This window comes from Dermacentor variabilis, chromosome 3 (assembly GCF_050947875.1).
Source record: "Dermacentor variabilis isolate Ectoservices chromosome 3, ASM5094787v1, whole genome shotgun sequence".
Classification (NCBI taxonomy): Eukaryota; Metazoa; Arthropoda; class Arachnida; order Ixodida; family Ixodidae; genus Dermacentor; species Dermacentor variabilis.
Genome location: NC_134570.1, coordinates 10,964,303 through 10,980,932, shown reverse-complemented (window position 1 = coordinate 10,980,932; position 16,630 = coordinate 10,964,303). Strand labels below are relative to the sequence as shown.

The window sequence follows — 16,630 nt, the reverse complement described above, 5'->3', positions numbered from 1 at the left end:
GGGGAAATATTATGGCCTATATTCTCGCGAAGTAAAATGTCCATGGGTGAATTACTGCACTTGTAAAATTTCTTTACCAAGTGTCCGAATGGTGTTATATGCTGGAAGGTTACAAAAGAACCAGTCATATAGGGTCAATGCTTTAAATTATGTGATTTAATTCGAAGCAACTGATTTTATTTCAACTACTCGAAAGAAACTGCTTCGCTAAAAATTGGGCTGTGATTCAGCAAAGCCACATCAATCAGCTTCATTTGCTTTCAACAACCAGATTTGCTAGTAGGGCACTTAATAATTTGCTGTTTCTTTTTTTATTTCAGTGGCAGCAGGTCAGCATTCTTAGATTTTAAAATAATTTATTTCCCATTGTTAACTGTTGAAAAATAATATATGAGTCTGTGCATGCGCATTGCCTCAGAGCCTAACGGAACGGTTTTATTGCGATAGCAATTATAGGGACATTCCAAGCGCATTTCCACCGTCGTTGTCGCAGTGAGGTTCCGTATACAGTGCAAGGGCGATAAAACTAAAACCCCTTTTCTTCGTAAAGTAGCGACACTCTCCTCCTACGCCTTCACTCCTCCTCGATTCTTCTCTCTTTCACGCTCCCTCCTCGACCGTGGCGCCGCCTACACTGCTCGAGCGCAGCAATGGCGCCAACATGCGCTCATTGCCACTCCGTAGACGCTTCTCGAGCAAAAATGGCGCTGAAGCAAGGCGCGAGGGCCCACGTGATGCTATTAGGCCAATAGCGACGCGGCGGCGGCCTCGGCCAGAGCGCGCGAGGAGGAGGCGGCATTCTTCAAAGAGTGGCACTACTTTACGAAGATTAAGAGGCTTTAGATAAAATCGTTCCCACGCGCCTTTTGCTGTGTGTGCGAGTGAAAGCGTGCGAGAGTGAGCCGGCGATCGTGGCAAAATCTCGCGCACAAAAGGAAGGAAAGTGGGGAGGACGCAAACAGTCTTCCGCCGCGTGCGCCCGCCCGGAACGCTGCACCTTGAAAGCCATCCGCGATGGGGACAGAGTCCGCCGCGCACTCTGTTTTCGCTGCTTAGTTCGCGTTGATGCGAGGCGCTGCACGAAAGTCGGTTCGCTCGCTGCGGCTGCCGCACTTCCTCACTCCAGCGTCTTGACAGCGAATTTCCGCGGTCATCGAATGAGATGTATTCATGTGTGCTTATTGTGCGCGTGTGGCACTATGCTTGTTATTTTGGTTAGTATGCCTATGTTTACAACTTTATACGGCAGCACTATCCTTACCTCATATAGTTGTCCACTAATTTACTACCGCAATCGATGCTACGCCTTTAGGGCGGAACTGCGCCTTCTTGTGGATACGCGGGAGCATATTCTTGAACACCAATGTTTCATCCTTTGAAGGGCAACGCTTCCGGGAATATTATCATCTTTTGCAGCAAAGCCCACTTCCTCAATGACACTTGAAATAGGTACAAGCATGAGCTGACCAACTTATTTATTAATTTACTTAGTTATCTTGTAAAGGAGTATATTCAACCGTTCAACAGGTAGCGTCAAGCGTAAGCCAGCAGTCGAGCGACGCCGAACAGCTGGAAACCCGAGCGGTTCACACTCGCGCCAAGCACCGACAATCCGGCCGGCTGCGCTGCAGGCATCGAATCGGCGATTTGGTTTCTCTTCTGCGTGCGCTGTTCTTGTTCAACACAATTGCGCCGGGGTTGCGGCTGGGCAACGAGGCGTGCGGACGAGTGAGTCGTTTGAGGCCGTGAATGCGGACAACGTCAGGTCCACGGCGGCGCGTGCCGATTGAAGTTGCTCGTTGACATTGTTGACCGCATAAGTGCGTTCGACGATGCTGTGTGGTCCTTCATGCGTCAACAGAAGTTTCGGCGAATATCCAGACGTGGTACAGGGCACGAACAGCCAGACAATGTTCCAGGGGCGAAGTTCGGGATGGTATTGTCGCCATCACGATTGTATTTCTGTCGTTATTGATCGCTGCGGGCAAACTGACAGCATTCGTCGGCATATCTCGCGACGGCCGAAACGGAAGCACGTTCTGATGCGTCTGGTTGGTAGGGTAAAACAGTATCGATGGTATGGGAAGGATTGCGACAATGGAGGAGAAAGTAAGAGGAACTCCTGTAGCACTTTGCGTAGCCCTATTATATGCGTATGAGAAAATGATGTCCCAGTTTGTATGATCCGACGAAACGTATCTGGAGAGCATGTCACCAAGGGTTCGATTGAAAAGCTCCGTAAGCCCATTAGTTTGAGGATGATAGGCTGTGCTAGTTCGGTGAACAACGCAGCATTGAGTAAGCAGGGGCTTCAATCACATACGACAGAAACACGCGGCCTCTTTCGATCAGCAATTCCCGAGATGGTTCATGACGAAGAAGGAAACGGTGGAGCAGAAAAAATATATTGTCCCTAGCGGTAGCTGCAGGTAGAGCGACAGTTTTCTGCATACCGTGTAAGATGGTGAAATCTATTCTTTTGATTATTTATCAATTGCCTCAGTTGCTTTCTCAGATTTACTCATCACATTTTAATTCCTTCTGCATGTTGAACAGGGGGAGGAGAAGTACGTTTTAATGAAGAGGAAGGATGAGAAGTCGGCCTGGAGAGCGTGTCTTTATGCTGTTGCTCCTCACTGGAGTTAAGGGAAGTGGGAGATAGAGTGAAATGTAGGTGACAGGCGATTATGATATGGTAATATGAGCTACTTGCTGTAAAGGGTGCCCCAGCTATCATGCATCAAGATTTTAAGATATGCAAACGCCACCTTGCTGGTCAGAACAAAGTTAACGTTGTTTAGCGTCGTTTCGAGATACTCAAACTATTATTTGCATTCCTCCTAATTACATAATTAGTCATAATTATAGATAAACTTCTAAACTATTATAATTAGATGAAAAGTGTCAGTGATAAAATTGTAGAGCAACATGAAAAACTTCCGATACAGCTTTCTGTAGCCCAATACGTGCTACATAAAAGTGTTTTTCCGAGCGTGAAAGAAGCCAGCGAATGCACGCAAACTGCCTGGAGCAGCCCGTCGCGCGGCAATTTTGCGCGTATTCGCGGGCTTTTAACTGCAAGACGGAGGCTGACATGCCTACACATCCTTTCACTAGTCTATGAAAACGAAAATTGTGGGTAGAACTGAAATATGGCATCATAGATTTAAAACGTGAAGCTGTTACTCACAATTCTGTTCTCTGCCCCAGCTGTACTACATCTGCACGTTTTCATTTTATCAGTTGAAATAAAAGATAGCTCAGTATAGGCTCACGTGGAACATTATCAGGACACGACTTCCGGAGGGGGAAAAAGGCTCCTTTGAATCCAGTATTCGATGCTCACGGTGAAGAATTGCCATTCAATATATCATCATCATCATCGTCATCATCACCATCATCATTAAATTTTATGTCCACTGCAGGGCGAAGGCCTCTCCCTGCGATCTCTAATTAGCCCTATCTTGTGCCAACCGATTCCAACAAGCGCCCGCGAATTTACTAATTTCATCGCTCCACGTAGTCTTTTGCACTCCTGGACTGCGTTTCCCTTCTCGTGGTACCTATTCTATCACCCTAATGGTCCAACGGTTGTCTAACCTGCGCATTACATTACCTGCCCAGCTCTATTTTTTTCTCTTAATGTGAATTAGAATATCGGCTATACCCGTTTGCTCTCTGATCCAAACCGCTATCTTTCTGTCTCTTAACGCTATGCCTAGCATGTTTCATTCCATCGCTCTTCGCGTAGTCCTTAAAGTCCTTAACTTGTTCTCAATCTTCTTTGTGGGTCTCCAAGTCTCTGCCCCATACGTCAGAACCGGTAAAATGCACTGATTGTACACCTTCCTTTTCAATGATAATGGCAAGCTTCCAGTCAGGAGCTGACAATGTCTTACCACAGGGCTTAAAAAGACAGCGACGAGCACTTATACAAAGTATACCTTTAAATGAAGCGCTGTTATAGCAGGCCATTGTCTCTTTTCTGGACATGTAGTAGAACACTATTTCATGTGAAAAACTTCAAGGCATCTGGCAGATTCTAGAGGTGAATGCAGAGAACTAATGCTGTCATGTTATTTGGTGACGATGCGCAATCAAGCAGACGAGACACGCAGTACCCGACGGGATTAAACGTTTGTTAGGCGTTAGTGAGGATTACAATACGAGAAGCTCCGTGTCATGTCTTAAAAGAATCCCTAGTTCAGAGGCGTTGTCTGTACTCTTATTGATCATGTTTACTTCATGTCCGCTCCATGAAAACAGTGCATGGTTCACGTAGCACGAACAAACTGTGACACAGAATTCTGATATTGTGAGCGTGCAGCTTCCACCGAGGCATAAAACACCGCACGTTTTCTGACGATAACGCAGAAAGGAAACCACTTCTCAATACACAAAGTAAACGGTGGACACTAGCTCCGCGTATACTCCTTTCGTGAATTAAATGTTAAAAACAAGCTTTCTTTCTCTCTCTTTTTCTGGCGTTGCAGCACGTTCAACGAGTACGTGCACTGCTATTACGTCCACATGCCGGAGCTGTGCGGCGAGGAAGGGCGCGACTTCTTCCGCACCTACACGGAAAAGATGTCGGGGCCGCTGATACACGAGCACTGTGCCTCCTACACGTACGACTCGACGTGCAGCGAGGCAGCCTCGGCAGCGGGGCCGACCGCACCGCCGCGCCGGCACCGGCTGTGGGCGGCGGCCGCCTGCCTGCTGCTCACGGCTGCTGCCGCGTTGCTCTGACCACGTCGATAGGCCTGGACAAGTGATGTCTGCGAATGAACCCCATTCGACTCAACAGTGTCGTGCTGCGTGGGAGCTGTTTGACTGGTTGCTGTGCCATGAAATTCTCAGTACGTGAGGACGGTGTACGCAAAATAACACTTCCTCTTCTTCGTGCTTGCTTATTTTAGATCTGAGCTCTTGGGCGCCCGTTCCTGCGGCGAGCGTCGACGTCGGCGTAACCGAGCAAATGAGTAGAGCGAAGGATAAAAAAGCGAATGCGGAACGCAACGGGGGATAAAAGACGCGAGGAGGAAGGCGGAGGGTATGGCGAAAGCGTGAGAAGGAAAGCGCCGCGACAATGGCGTCACAGTAGCGCGCGTCGTCTGGGAGGTCCGTCTGCGGCGGCTGCTGTGAATCGCGGCCACGCGTCACCCACGAGCGGCCTCTCGTGATCTCCAGATTAGCCAGGCATTCACGCCACACTTCACCTGTAACGTGACGCCCCAGACAGATTGTCTGTGCCAGCCAATATATGGGGAAATGAAAACATATAGAACAGCGCTCAAATTTCGAGTTAAGGAGTATCGTAATCGTCGGTCAATTTTTTTTCCTTGTCCTCTCAGCCCGTGCCCGGAAATAGCCGACCTTTGCCTCTGTGCGCTTAGTCAGTTAGCCCAGTCACAAGCGTGTGCAAAGCGGCTGCTGGGCCGAGCCTACTGTCGCACTCCGGAGCATCCTGGCCAGTGAGAAGTGCTGAATATTTTAGCCTCCAACACAATGCAGCATCCCAAAATTGTGAACACATGGAGCGTACTTGCGATGTTTCTGGAGTGCTGTCGCCTGGTGTCGGTGGCCCGATTTCGCGCTGCGCGCGATGGTCCCACTGAAAAATTACATTCCAACTGGGGTGCACACTTTAAGCGTTATATCGCGAGGATCCCATCACTGCCTGAATAAAGCGCGACCATCGCACTACGCAACAAACAACGAACGCCTTAAATACGATACATGCACGAGTACCGTGATCTTGTTGAGAGGGGATACGCGAATGCGAGGAAAATAACCTCGTTGAAAACATGCCGCGCGGCGTCGTGCCGCGACGCAGAAAACAAAACGAAAGAACGGGCACCCCCGTCACGAATGTTTTGTATTTCAATTCTTTTTGTGGAACACTCACGAAAAATATTGGTTTCATTCGAATCAAACGTGGACACATTTCATAGATCACATCCGCCGTGGTTGCTTAGTGGCTTTGGTGTTGCGCTGCTAAGCAAGAGGTCGCGTGATCGAATCCCGGTCACGGCGGCTGCATTCCGATGGGAGCGAAATTCGACCATCACCCTTGTACTTAGATTTGGGCGCACGTTAAAGAAGCCCTAGTGGTCCAAATTCCCGGAGTCCCTCTCTACGGCGTGCCTCATAATCAGAAAGTGGTTTTGGCGAGTAAAACCCCACAATTTAATTTGCACGGATTGCTTCGGAAGCAATCCGTGCAAACGGTCTGTTAGGTGAAATGTTCACCCCTACCAGATTCCTGCGTTCTTCTCCGCTCCCGAGCAGTATCAACGCACAAGGCTGGAAATGTGCAGGATTATCAGCAGGAACGGCGCCGCTGCCCCTCTCTCTCCTCTTGCGCGGCACCGCAGCGCCGCGTGACGTGCAGTCGACGAGGCTATCTGCCAAGCGCCCTCCTCCTCTCCTTGCGTAAAGATGACGGCAGTCCAGCTCTCTCATTTTTTTAGGCACTTGTAAACTTGCAAACTTCGTGAAAGCATTCTCAAAAGACAGGACATATGAATTTCAGCTATCTCCCGGTCATTTAGCCAGGCACTTCAACTCTGTAGGAGTCCCACAGGGGTCAGTCATCTCCCCTACACTCTTTAATGTCGTCATGGCCAAGATCGCGTGGAAGTTAAACGCAGTTGAAAACCTTTGGTTTACAATGTACGCTCATCATATAACCCTGTGGATGACCTATAGGCTCAGTTCAGCTGAACAAGTAACAACGCTACAAAATGCACTGGACATAATTGATCAGGAGCTCAAACCAACAGGCATGAGGCCCTCGCCGGAGAAGACGCACTACATTACGATACATGACAAACATGGAAGGTCCGACGTAACCCTTTACTTCGATGCCCACCAAATTCGCCAACCGGAAGAGGGATACCTCAGAATATTGGGCATACCAATCAACAAGGACGGCACGGCAAGCACATGGCTGCAACATTTGAAGCAGCAATGGAAACCGATGGTGCACCTTATCAGGAGGCTAACCCACCACAGCGGAGGGGCAGGAACAGAGGTCGCACGACGGCTTACGGTAGCTGTTCTCATCGCCAAGATAAGGTACGGAGCCCCACATTACGACCTGACGGCCGCAAACTACAAGAAACTTGACAAGCTACACAACATGGCTATGAGGGCAATCACCGGCCTACCAATACACGCAAAAATAGGAGACCTGCACAGATACTCCGGCCTCCCGATAGTGGAAGCATTGATTAAAACCCACAATGATAACCATGAAACGAGGCTGAAGAACACGTGAAATGGTCAGCGACTGCTATCTGCACTACATGGCACCAACCCGCACCTGCCAGAGCTGGATCAGCTCCTTCCACCCTGGGGTGAAATAAGGGTTACGGAACTCAGACCACTACCTACGAATACCAAAGGTGAAGGCAGGGCACACCGACAACAAAGTGTGCTAGACGCGCAGCAAAAGCATGAAGGAACAAAAATGTATACTGATGCTGCGTTACAATACGATGAACCTTCAGGAAAAATGCATGCTGCTACCGCTTTTTACAGAGAAAACGGGCAAGCACACGCCGTGAGCCACAGCGGCTATGCGTCCTCGACAGCCAGGAGGAAGAAGAAGACCACAGTGTCAAGACCGGATCGCGTCGGACACCGTAGTTTCTTGAGTTTTTGATAGTGTTTTCAACAGAAAAGAACACGAAACGCTTTCACCAGCTTCCTAACGTTATAAGGACCGCAGCGACGCCACCCCCGTGGAAATCCGACCACCGAGGGCCCCAGGAGGATTCTTGAAAGTTTCGTCACCACGGGTGAGCCGCTAACCTTAACCGGCGGCGGCAGCCGCTCGCTTCGCCGACGGGGATTCCCGCGACGGCACTTGGCCTAACCTTGGTGAACGAAGCGACTACGATCGTTGACCCTCTCCATACAACTTCCGGAGGACACGAAGAAGAACGCATGGACCAGACTACCGAACCGGTGAGCCAAGAAACTCTGTACCATAACACCGTGAGAGAAGATCTCAGTTGGTCATCAGTACGAACACAAAAGCAACGCAAGCAAGAAGCCTTGGAGAGGCGACGCGGTAGTGTGAAGCCCCAAGACCCCGCAACTACCACTAAGACATCAACAACGCGGAGAGTCACTAGACCTCCACCGCTTCCAAAAAATGACTACAAAATAATCATTCGTCCAAATCAAGGTCTGCCATTAAGAAACGTGCTTACTCATACACTTGCACGAGCGATCATCGACGCGTGCCACAACGAGTTCACGAATGACAAATTCATACTGAGAATCAACCCGGGATCCAACATAGCCATCCTATCGACCCAGTACGAAGAGGTCGCCGGAAAAGCAAGACACATCCACACCTTAACACTTAGCGGCAGAAATCGCGCAGTGCGCGCATACACCGCCCAAGGAGAAGGCACCCTCAGAGGAGTGGTTCATGGAATTCCGTTGCACACAACCACCGAAACCCTCATGGCCCACCTCAGAGTGAGAACACAAGGCGTAGACATCCTTACAGCCAGGATGATCGGTGCCACTCAAAGTACAGCGCTGACCTTTATTGGTCCCCATCTACTACGATTTGTGTACTACTACGGAGGTGAACTCCGTTGCTATCCATTTAGACCGACGCTCTAAGTCTGCAAGACCTGCAGGCAAAAGGGCCACCGTACCGACGTGTGCCCAAACCCGGACAGACCCATCTGCAGATTGTGCGGACTGCTTAATCCAACCGACGGACACAAATGCGAGGTAAACTGCGTCTCGTGCGGGGAGGCCCACCCAACCGGTGACCACTCGTGCAAGCAGCGACTCAAACCGGTTCGACCCCGATCCACACCATCATCAGCCCCGATGAAGTCGAAAGCCCCACGATGGTTCGCTTCAGAAGACGAAGAAGAGACCTACAGGGCGGACACTCGCGGCTGGCTGGTCAATACCGAGGAACGCTCCTGCTCCCGGTCAGCGAGCCGCGAGCATCGGGCACCACCGACACCCAAAAGGAACCCGTCGCCTCCGGCAAGGAAGCAGAAGCCTTCACACGAGGTAAGCTGGGCGGAAGTCGTCTCATCCAAGCCACGAAACACATCCAAATCGATCACACAAAATCCAGAATACCAGAGAGTCATTGAGGAAAATAGACTGCCAAAACTGCGTCTAACTGACTACGAGCACAAAATCGAAACTTTAATGAAAAGAGTGGCCATGCTTGAATCGGCACACGCTGTGACCTGTGAGCGTTCGCCACAATCTCATTTACCACAGCTAAGCACTCTCACCGGACATCCGCTTTACAACTGGAAAACATCCCAAAACTCGAATGTGCCTTCTATGCCCTATGGCACATGAACCCTATGGGCAACTAAGGGTTCATACGGCGACAGAGAAAACACATTACTCACAGCTATCGGACACATCGAGTCATACCTAACCACAGCAGGAATGAGGTGTGCCCCACACAAGTCGGAGTACCTGCAAGTTCGGCCCAAGCAAACTAAGGAACATCGAGCCCCGCCAATACATCTCGAGATTGCCGGGCAACCTATAAAGCGCGTCCCGACCGCACGCTTACTAGCTATGCACGTCCAGGAGAACAACGGCATAAAGGTAGCCTCAGAGAAATTAAATCACGTTATAAGAAGCACCGCATCACTCATTGCCAGAGTAGCACGCAGAAAAGATGGTTTCACAGAGGACGATATCATAAGACTGCTACAAGACCTCGTCATCAGCCGTGTCACGTACTCACTCCCGTATCAAGTCAAGCGCAAAAGCGAGACAACGGCTTTACAGCTACCGTCAAGCACAAGCACAAAGAAATTACTAGCGCTAGGTGTATACATATACGTATACGTATACAACACCTTTGAGGAGCTAGCAAGTGTCACGCTCATAGCGCAGAGGGAGCGCCTCAACAAGACTCAACAGGGAAGACACCTTCTTCAACGGCTAGGGTACCTGCTGACACCTCAGTACTGCAAAGAAGAAACACAACTCTTGACTAACCACATTAGAGAGAACATTGTAGTAGACCCTATTCCCAAGAACATGCACCCCACCCACAATCAAGAGAGAAGAGCAGCGCGTGCCCGCATGTTGCACAAACGCTGCTTCAGAGACCCAGATACATACTACACGGACGCTAGCCTGTATCCCTCGTCGCTACGTTGCGGGCCCAAATACACACTCACCGTTGTCAATCAGCGGAACCTGGTAGGCTCTGCCTCCATCCGCGCCACAGGCAGCGCAGCAGCAGAAGCAGCAGCGATCGCTCTCGCACTTCGCGACGCCGAGAACAAGGGAAGGTCCGCCCGCGTCCTTACGGACTCACAAGCGGCGTGTCGTTTATACATGAACGGAACGCTCCCTATGCAAGCCATTCGAATCCTGGGTCGCTCACTAGAATGGACCCACGGTATCGTCTGGTGCCCCGGGCACGAAGGCCTGCGGGGAAACGAGGAGGCGGACTGCGCAGCTCGAGGTCTCACTAGCCGAGCGGCAGACCTCACCGTTCTTCAGCCCCCGACAGATCGACGAGCAACCCACGAGTTATTAACGACAGGTCAACAAATACTACAGGACCAACGTCTCGGAAGAACGCAATACGCTTCCCCACACAAAGCTCTCAATAAACTCCAGGCAAGGGACGGCGCCGCCTGCAAACTTACACATACCCACACTTGTCTCGTCTACACGCAATCTCCCCAGACAGTTATACGTCCCGGACATGTCCCTGGTGTAGCAACCACACAGCGACACTCGCGCACATAACACACGAATGTACCGACCGTCCGGACGACGCAATTTCGCCACGAGTCACAACACACACACTCACTATGTGGGCTTGGGAGGCGAGACTCTCCGAACTGGACCTGGGAAGCCAACTGGCGACCCTCGACCAGGCCCGGCGAGCCGCGATCGCCAGTGGAGCCCTGTCAGAGGGAACCACCCAGGAATAAACCTCCGCAACAGTTTCTGCAATAATAAAGTTCCTCCTCCTCCTCCTCCTCCTAGACAGCCACCGATCTTGAACTACTGGCCATCGAAGAAGCCATTCAACTCTGTGAGGCGCGCACCGAAGACACGGTTCACATCTACACCGATAGTCAAGAGGCCGTCAAGCAACTGAACTCCCGATCCTACACGACTATCGTAGCGCACCGCATAAAACAAGCCTGCCGCCACCTGCGGGACAATAGACATGCACGCATTTTCGTGCACTGGGCACCTGGTCACAACATGAGGGGAGTGGGGAACAGGGCGGCTCATGAAGCTGCAGGCGAGAAAATTAGAAAAGACCGCCATCGCAGCCGTGAAGTGCGCCCGTCGCTGCTGGACCATACCTATAGCTCCCCGTCGTCCGTCGTTGTACCAGATCACCAGATTGCCCGGTTGAAACACGAGAAGAAGGCTCTACTACGGGAATCCATTCCTAGCATCCTTCCTCCCATTCCCACTCACCTTCCTAGAATAGCCGCGGTTCTCATCCACAAAGCAAGAGCTAAGGCATCTATTACACCGGATGTTCTGAGCAAGTGGAGAAGAGCACAATTGGAATGCCCCAACTGTCCTGCGATCAACGTCGATCTTAAACATATGATCTGGTCCTGTCCTGCCACAGCCACCCTCAGGGACAAGCACAACCGACCTCGAAAGGTGGCATCGTACGAAGACTAGGTCGCACCTCAAGCAGATGCACCAGAAGAATCAACGCTTTTCTGTCCTTTGCGAAGGAGGCAGGCATCTTTCCTTTCACCTCATCCCCTACCCCTATCTTAGGCCCCGGGCCATCCCTTCTAACAAAAGTTCCAATCAATTCAATCAATCTCCTCCTCCCCTTGCGTAAAGATGACGACAGTTGAGCTCTCTCATCTTTTTAGGCACTCACTACGGTGAATGGGCCCGTGATAATAGTGTGCACGCTATTAAGACGGGCCGTGTAGTTGCTAAATTGAGGGGGCCCTTTGTTGTTCCATCACATGTGCACCTAGTTTTGCTAGCCAGTTGACGGAGGGCGCGTCTCATTGGGGTGCACATTGACAACGTAACAACGCATCGTTCTTCATTGGTTCGCGGCTGCTAAAGCGATATCTACCCCCGCCTCATGAGCTACGCAACAGCTCACTTCGCTCACCTTGGTATGAGCCCTCTGTGACAGGCGTGGTCGTGAAGCATAGGACAAAAGTACAAGCACGCAGAATTCAAACAAGAAAGAAATATTGCGGCAAGATTAAAAAAATTTCCAACACCATTCCAAATTACAACTTTGAACCCTTCAAACAGGAACTCGACGCTTTTCCGCGGTGCCATAAAGCTTTTTTCCGCCTTGGTCTTTGTTACAGTAATATGCAGCTCAATAAAACATTCACCAGTTGCGGAAAGTCATAAAATGGCGGGCACAATGGCAGTCCCACATAGAAGAGCGAGCACTGTTCATACTTCAGGTGGAAATGCTGGCTCCGCTTTTGCAGGATGGTAACAGTAAACACCTAACCAAAATGCGGTGCCAATCCGGTTTGATATCAAGTCAATCATAAACGTGTTTTAGGTGCACATTAATCTAGATGAAATTCATCGTTGTAAGTACAATCGGATCGGCACTGTGGTCCATCATTCGAGTTTTCCACAACCTGTGCATTCCCACGAGAAAAAACATCTCGAAAGGTACATTATCATCGGAGGTCGGCAGCAGGTATCACACAGTATAATAATTGATTTCAAAGTCTTTCTTTAGAGTCTGTTGAAGGACATCCCAAAATAGGGTACCGCTTTTAGACCTAATAAAACAACATTGAATTGTTTCTGTCACATCACACAAACGACATTTAACAGAAGACACAAAGGTAACCTTTTTCTTTAGCCACGTTTTAAGCGGCAAGATTTCAGTGTGAAGTTTGCACGAACTCGCTTCGTACATCGTGGCCTGGCCATTCAATGCATACAGTGATCGGCAAAATGGAGGCAGAAATAGCATGTATAGTAAATCTTTGTACAACGTTCTTCAGTAAAAGTTTTCAGTAAAAAACCGAACTATCAGAAAACGAATCGCCAAGTAAACCTCTTGCATCTTCAAATTCTTCGCATTTATGCTTGTCGGGGTTCATGCCATAAAACCAGCTATTATAGGGGTTCCGCATCAGCTGCTACCACCCGTCAATATGGTGTGATGGCTATAGTGAAGGGCCCCCTCACTGTATTTAATTCCAAAAAACTAATGATCTCACGGGAAAGTCGACCAGCACGACGGTCAGCGCCGTGTAACGGAGAGCATCGGCGAAAGTAACGAAGGCAAGCGCATGCGCGTGCAGCGGCAGCCTATCCCGTTGAGATAGCTATAGGTTAGGCCATTCAAATCGTCTCGAAGCAGCCCATGCTGCTTGTTTATTTGTTTGCTTTGAACACGTCAAAACAATCACAGAGAAGACGAAGATGGCTAACTGGCAACTGCCACCAGGATGAGCACAGTCCCTTCCGGCTCTAGGTTGAAGAACAACACGGGAGTAAAACACGCATGTCCGTCGCACACTCATCGGGTGGCACTTCACGTCCGGCGAACGGTCCACAAATTAGCACAAAATCGAAGCAAAATAGTAGGCTATAATGGGCAGTCTAGATTTGTCGGCTTCAAAAATTATAGACTGGCTCTGTTTGCTTGATCACGTTCGGACGCACGAACGATGGGAAATAGAATGTCGTCTGCTGTAGCATAAGCCATGTAGTCGGTAGCCTCTGTAAACTCCGGACCACTGCAAACTGAAAGACGAACAGTTGAATATTAAATGCCTCAATGTTTGTGTTGCCACGCAGGATGCACAGTATGCACAGAGCACCAGCCCCTGTCGGCGCAACCATTCAGCCATCATAACACACCCTGCACGAAGCTTCATTAACAAAATCTGCGCTGTATATAAATATTTCTGTTATTATCCAAAGGGTTTAGGATGCTAGAAAATGGATAAAGCCTACGCGAAAAATATATATTTTCCTGCATCTCTTTAAACGGCGCCATCATGCTCTTAAGACTCTAAAATGACTCACGCGTAAGAAATCTAGAATTGACGAAACCAGTTTGTCTGTTTGAAAACGTAATACTTATGTTTAAGGGATATTTACACCCTGGGCTATTCGTCCTCCGCCGGAATCGAATGTGAAGTGGGTTGTCAGGGTGGGAGGCGGTACATGAGCGTGATGCAGAAGTTGAGATTCTCTACTGCTGCCTTAAAGGTGACGTGGCCATCACCTCCGCTTGAAATCGAAGAAAGGTGCCCACACGAGAAGAAGCATCCTGGATCTAACTTAGGAGAGGTGACCGTGTCATCACAACTTTATCATAAAGTTTTACACAATCTTGCCTCACTGTCAGCGAGCAACACCTACTGTGCGACTGCCCAGCATATATGCTGGAGCGAAGGACGTTAGAAAGTTTCTTAGCCAGTGTTCTTAACCACTGTCGGAGGAAGCTATCCTCGGCCCATGGCCTGACACTGCAATTTCAATACGTGCAACAAAAGTATTGTTGAAGTTTCTGCAGGACACCAAGCTCGACGAGCGGCTCTAACAAGACAATTGTCTCATGTACATAAGCACTCACCACTTCTCTTATCATCATCATCCATCCCAGTACTTTCACTCCCCTTCCCTCTTGCCCAGTGCAGAGTAGAGCGCACTAGCTCAGGTCGACCTCTCTGTCTTTTCTATCAATAAATCCAATTCAATTCAATTTACACAATTCCATTACTCGCAAGGGGCCCTGATCATGGGAAGGAAATTTACAGAAGAACAAAAAATGGTCGGAGCGCATAAGGCAGACATTGTCAGGTCCGGGCTGAAAGCTGACCAGTATCATTGAAAATGAAGGTGCTCAATCAGTGCATTCTACCGGCGCTAACATATGGGGCAGAAACTTGGAGACTGACAAAGAAGCTTGAGAAGTTACGTACAGCGCAAAGAGCGATGGAACGAACAATGTTAGCAGTAACGTTAAGAGACACGAAGACAACGGTTTGGATTAGAGAACAAACGGGAATAGCCGATATTCTAATTGACATTAAGAGAAACAAACGGAGCTGGGCAGGCCATGTGATGCGTAGGTTAGATAACCGGTGGACCATTAGGGTTACAGAATGAGTGCCAAGAGACGGCAAGCGCAGTCAAGCACGGCAGAATACTAGGGGGGGGGGGATGAAATGAAGAAATTCGCAAGCGCTAGTTGGAATTGGTTGGCGCAGTACAGGGTTAATTGGCGATCGCTGGAAGAGGCCTTGATCCTGCAGTGGACACAAAATATTGACTGATGATGATGAATCCCAGTAGGCTTGTGGTCGATTCTCCAGCAAAAAGCTGCTGAGTGCTGCAATCTGGGTACTAAATCTGCGACATAAATGCCGTAAAGCAATATGTTGTACACTAGGCGAGCTGTTTGATCACTGCCCTTTTCATTAAGAAAACGGATCCTTTGTAGAAAGAGAATGAAGGAAAGGTTTGGTGGTCAACAACTACTAAGCTCGGTTGGCTGCTCTACGCTGGGGAGAGCTCTGCATTACAGCAGTAGTTAGGCACATATCGGGCGTAGTTTTCTGTTATTGAGGAGAGTAAAAACAATAACAACTGTGACATTTGAATAGCTGGATGTTTGCAGGGCTTGAAAATTCGCGAGTTCTTTTTGCAGCAAAGATGACAAGTGTGTCGACAACTTTAATTCTACCCAGGGCAACCTCCAAAAACGAGTTGAGTGACACCTGAACAGTATTAATTTTCGGCGCACTCTGTCATCTGCGAGATGTCATCATTGCGTTTCACTCAAACTTGCCGTGTTACGTAGAAAAAGTAACATTTTGCGAATGTGTTTTTTTCTTTGGGGCTATTTTTCTGGCATTTTATATTGTCTGTGATGATCAATCAGAACAATATCAAGTTCAACTCTACTGTGGTGCTTTTTTCATTGACTGTAATACTGAGGAATTGATGTAAAAAATACTGTAAGAGAAAATATAACTATGAATTATTTGGCGCTTCCACAGCAGCTTCCCTAATCTGTTTTGCCCATCCGTACACATTTGGGTGAACCACATTAAAGGCGTCAGACAGATGAAGTGACGTGTTGACTTGTGAATCTATCCTGGACAAGAAAAAAATAAAAGGACTGGTGATCCATGTCGTGGTATACTTGCTGACAACTTTCTGTGGCAATGAAGGGAAAGCTACGAAGGCACAGCGCGCACGTGTGAGAGCGCTGCTGACAAAAGTCCCACGTTTTCATCCGCGTGAGTTTAAGTTGGGGAGAAGAAAACTGTTTACACACTGCAGCTAAACAAAACAAAGCATGCCGCTGAGTGTCCTGGCGGCTTTTCCATTCCGCGTCTTGACAAACACAATACGGTTGCTCGAGGACGCTGCGTCTCTTCAAAGAAAAAAAGCGCTTTCAAACGCTGCCAGCCTACTTGGCTTGGTAACACATCTGCTCTCCGGTAGCTTTACATTCATTGCCACAGAAAGTTGACCGCGAGTATGGTTTTTTGCAGCTGTTATGATTACGATTTGTGGCAACTTGTGAAGAAATACTTATCTAGCCCCATTCATTGAGACAGATTTTAAAAGCCAAGCACGATTTACCTTGCCAAAT

The 16,630-nt window shown here is 49.0% G+C and overlaps 1 protein-coding gene across 1 annotated transcript in view; it reads left to right on the top strand.

Annotated features, from left to right (window-relative positions):
• LOC142573885 (uncharacterized) overlaps window positions 1–4,887 on the top strand; it is a 64,629-nt gene extending 59,742 nt beyond the window's left edge. Inside the window, exon 4 of the mRNA XM_075683099.1 lies at window positions 4,494–4,887. Coding sequence (XP_075539214.1) covers window positions 4,494–4,749 — 256 coding nt within the window. The 3' untranslated portion in view covers window positions 4,750–4,887. The remainder of the gene's footprint in view (window positions 1–4,493) is intronic.
• Window positions 4,888–16,630: the final 11,743 nt, after the last annotated feature.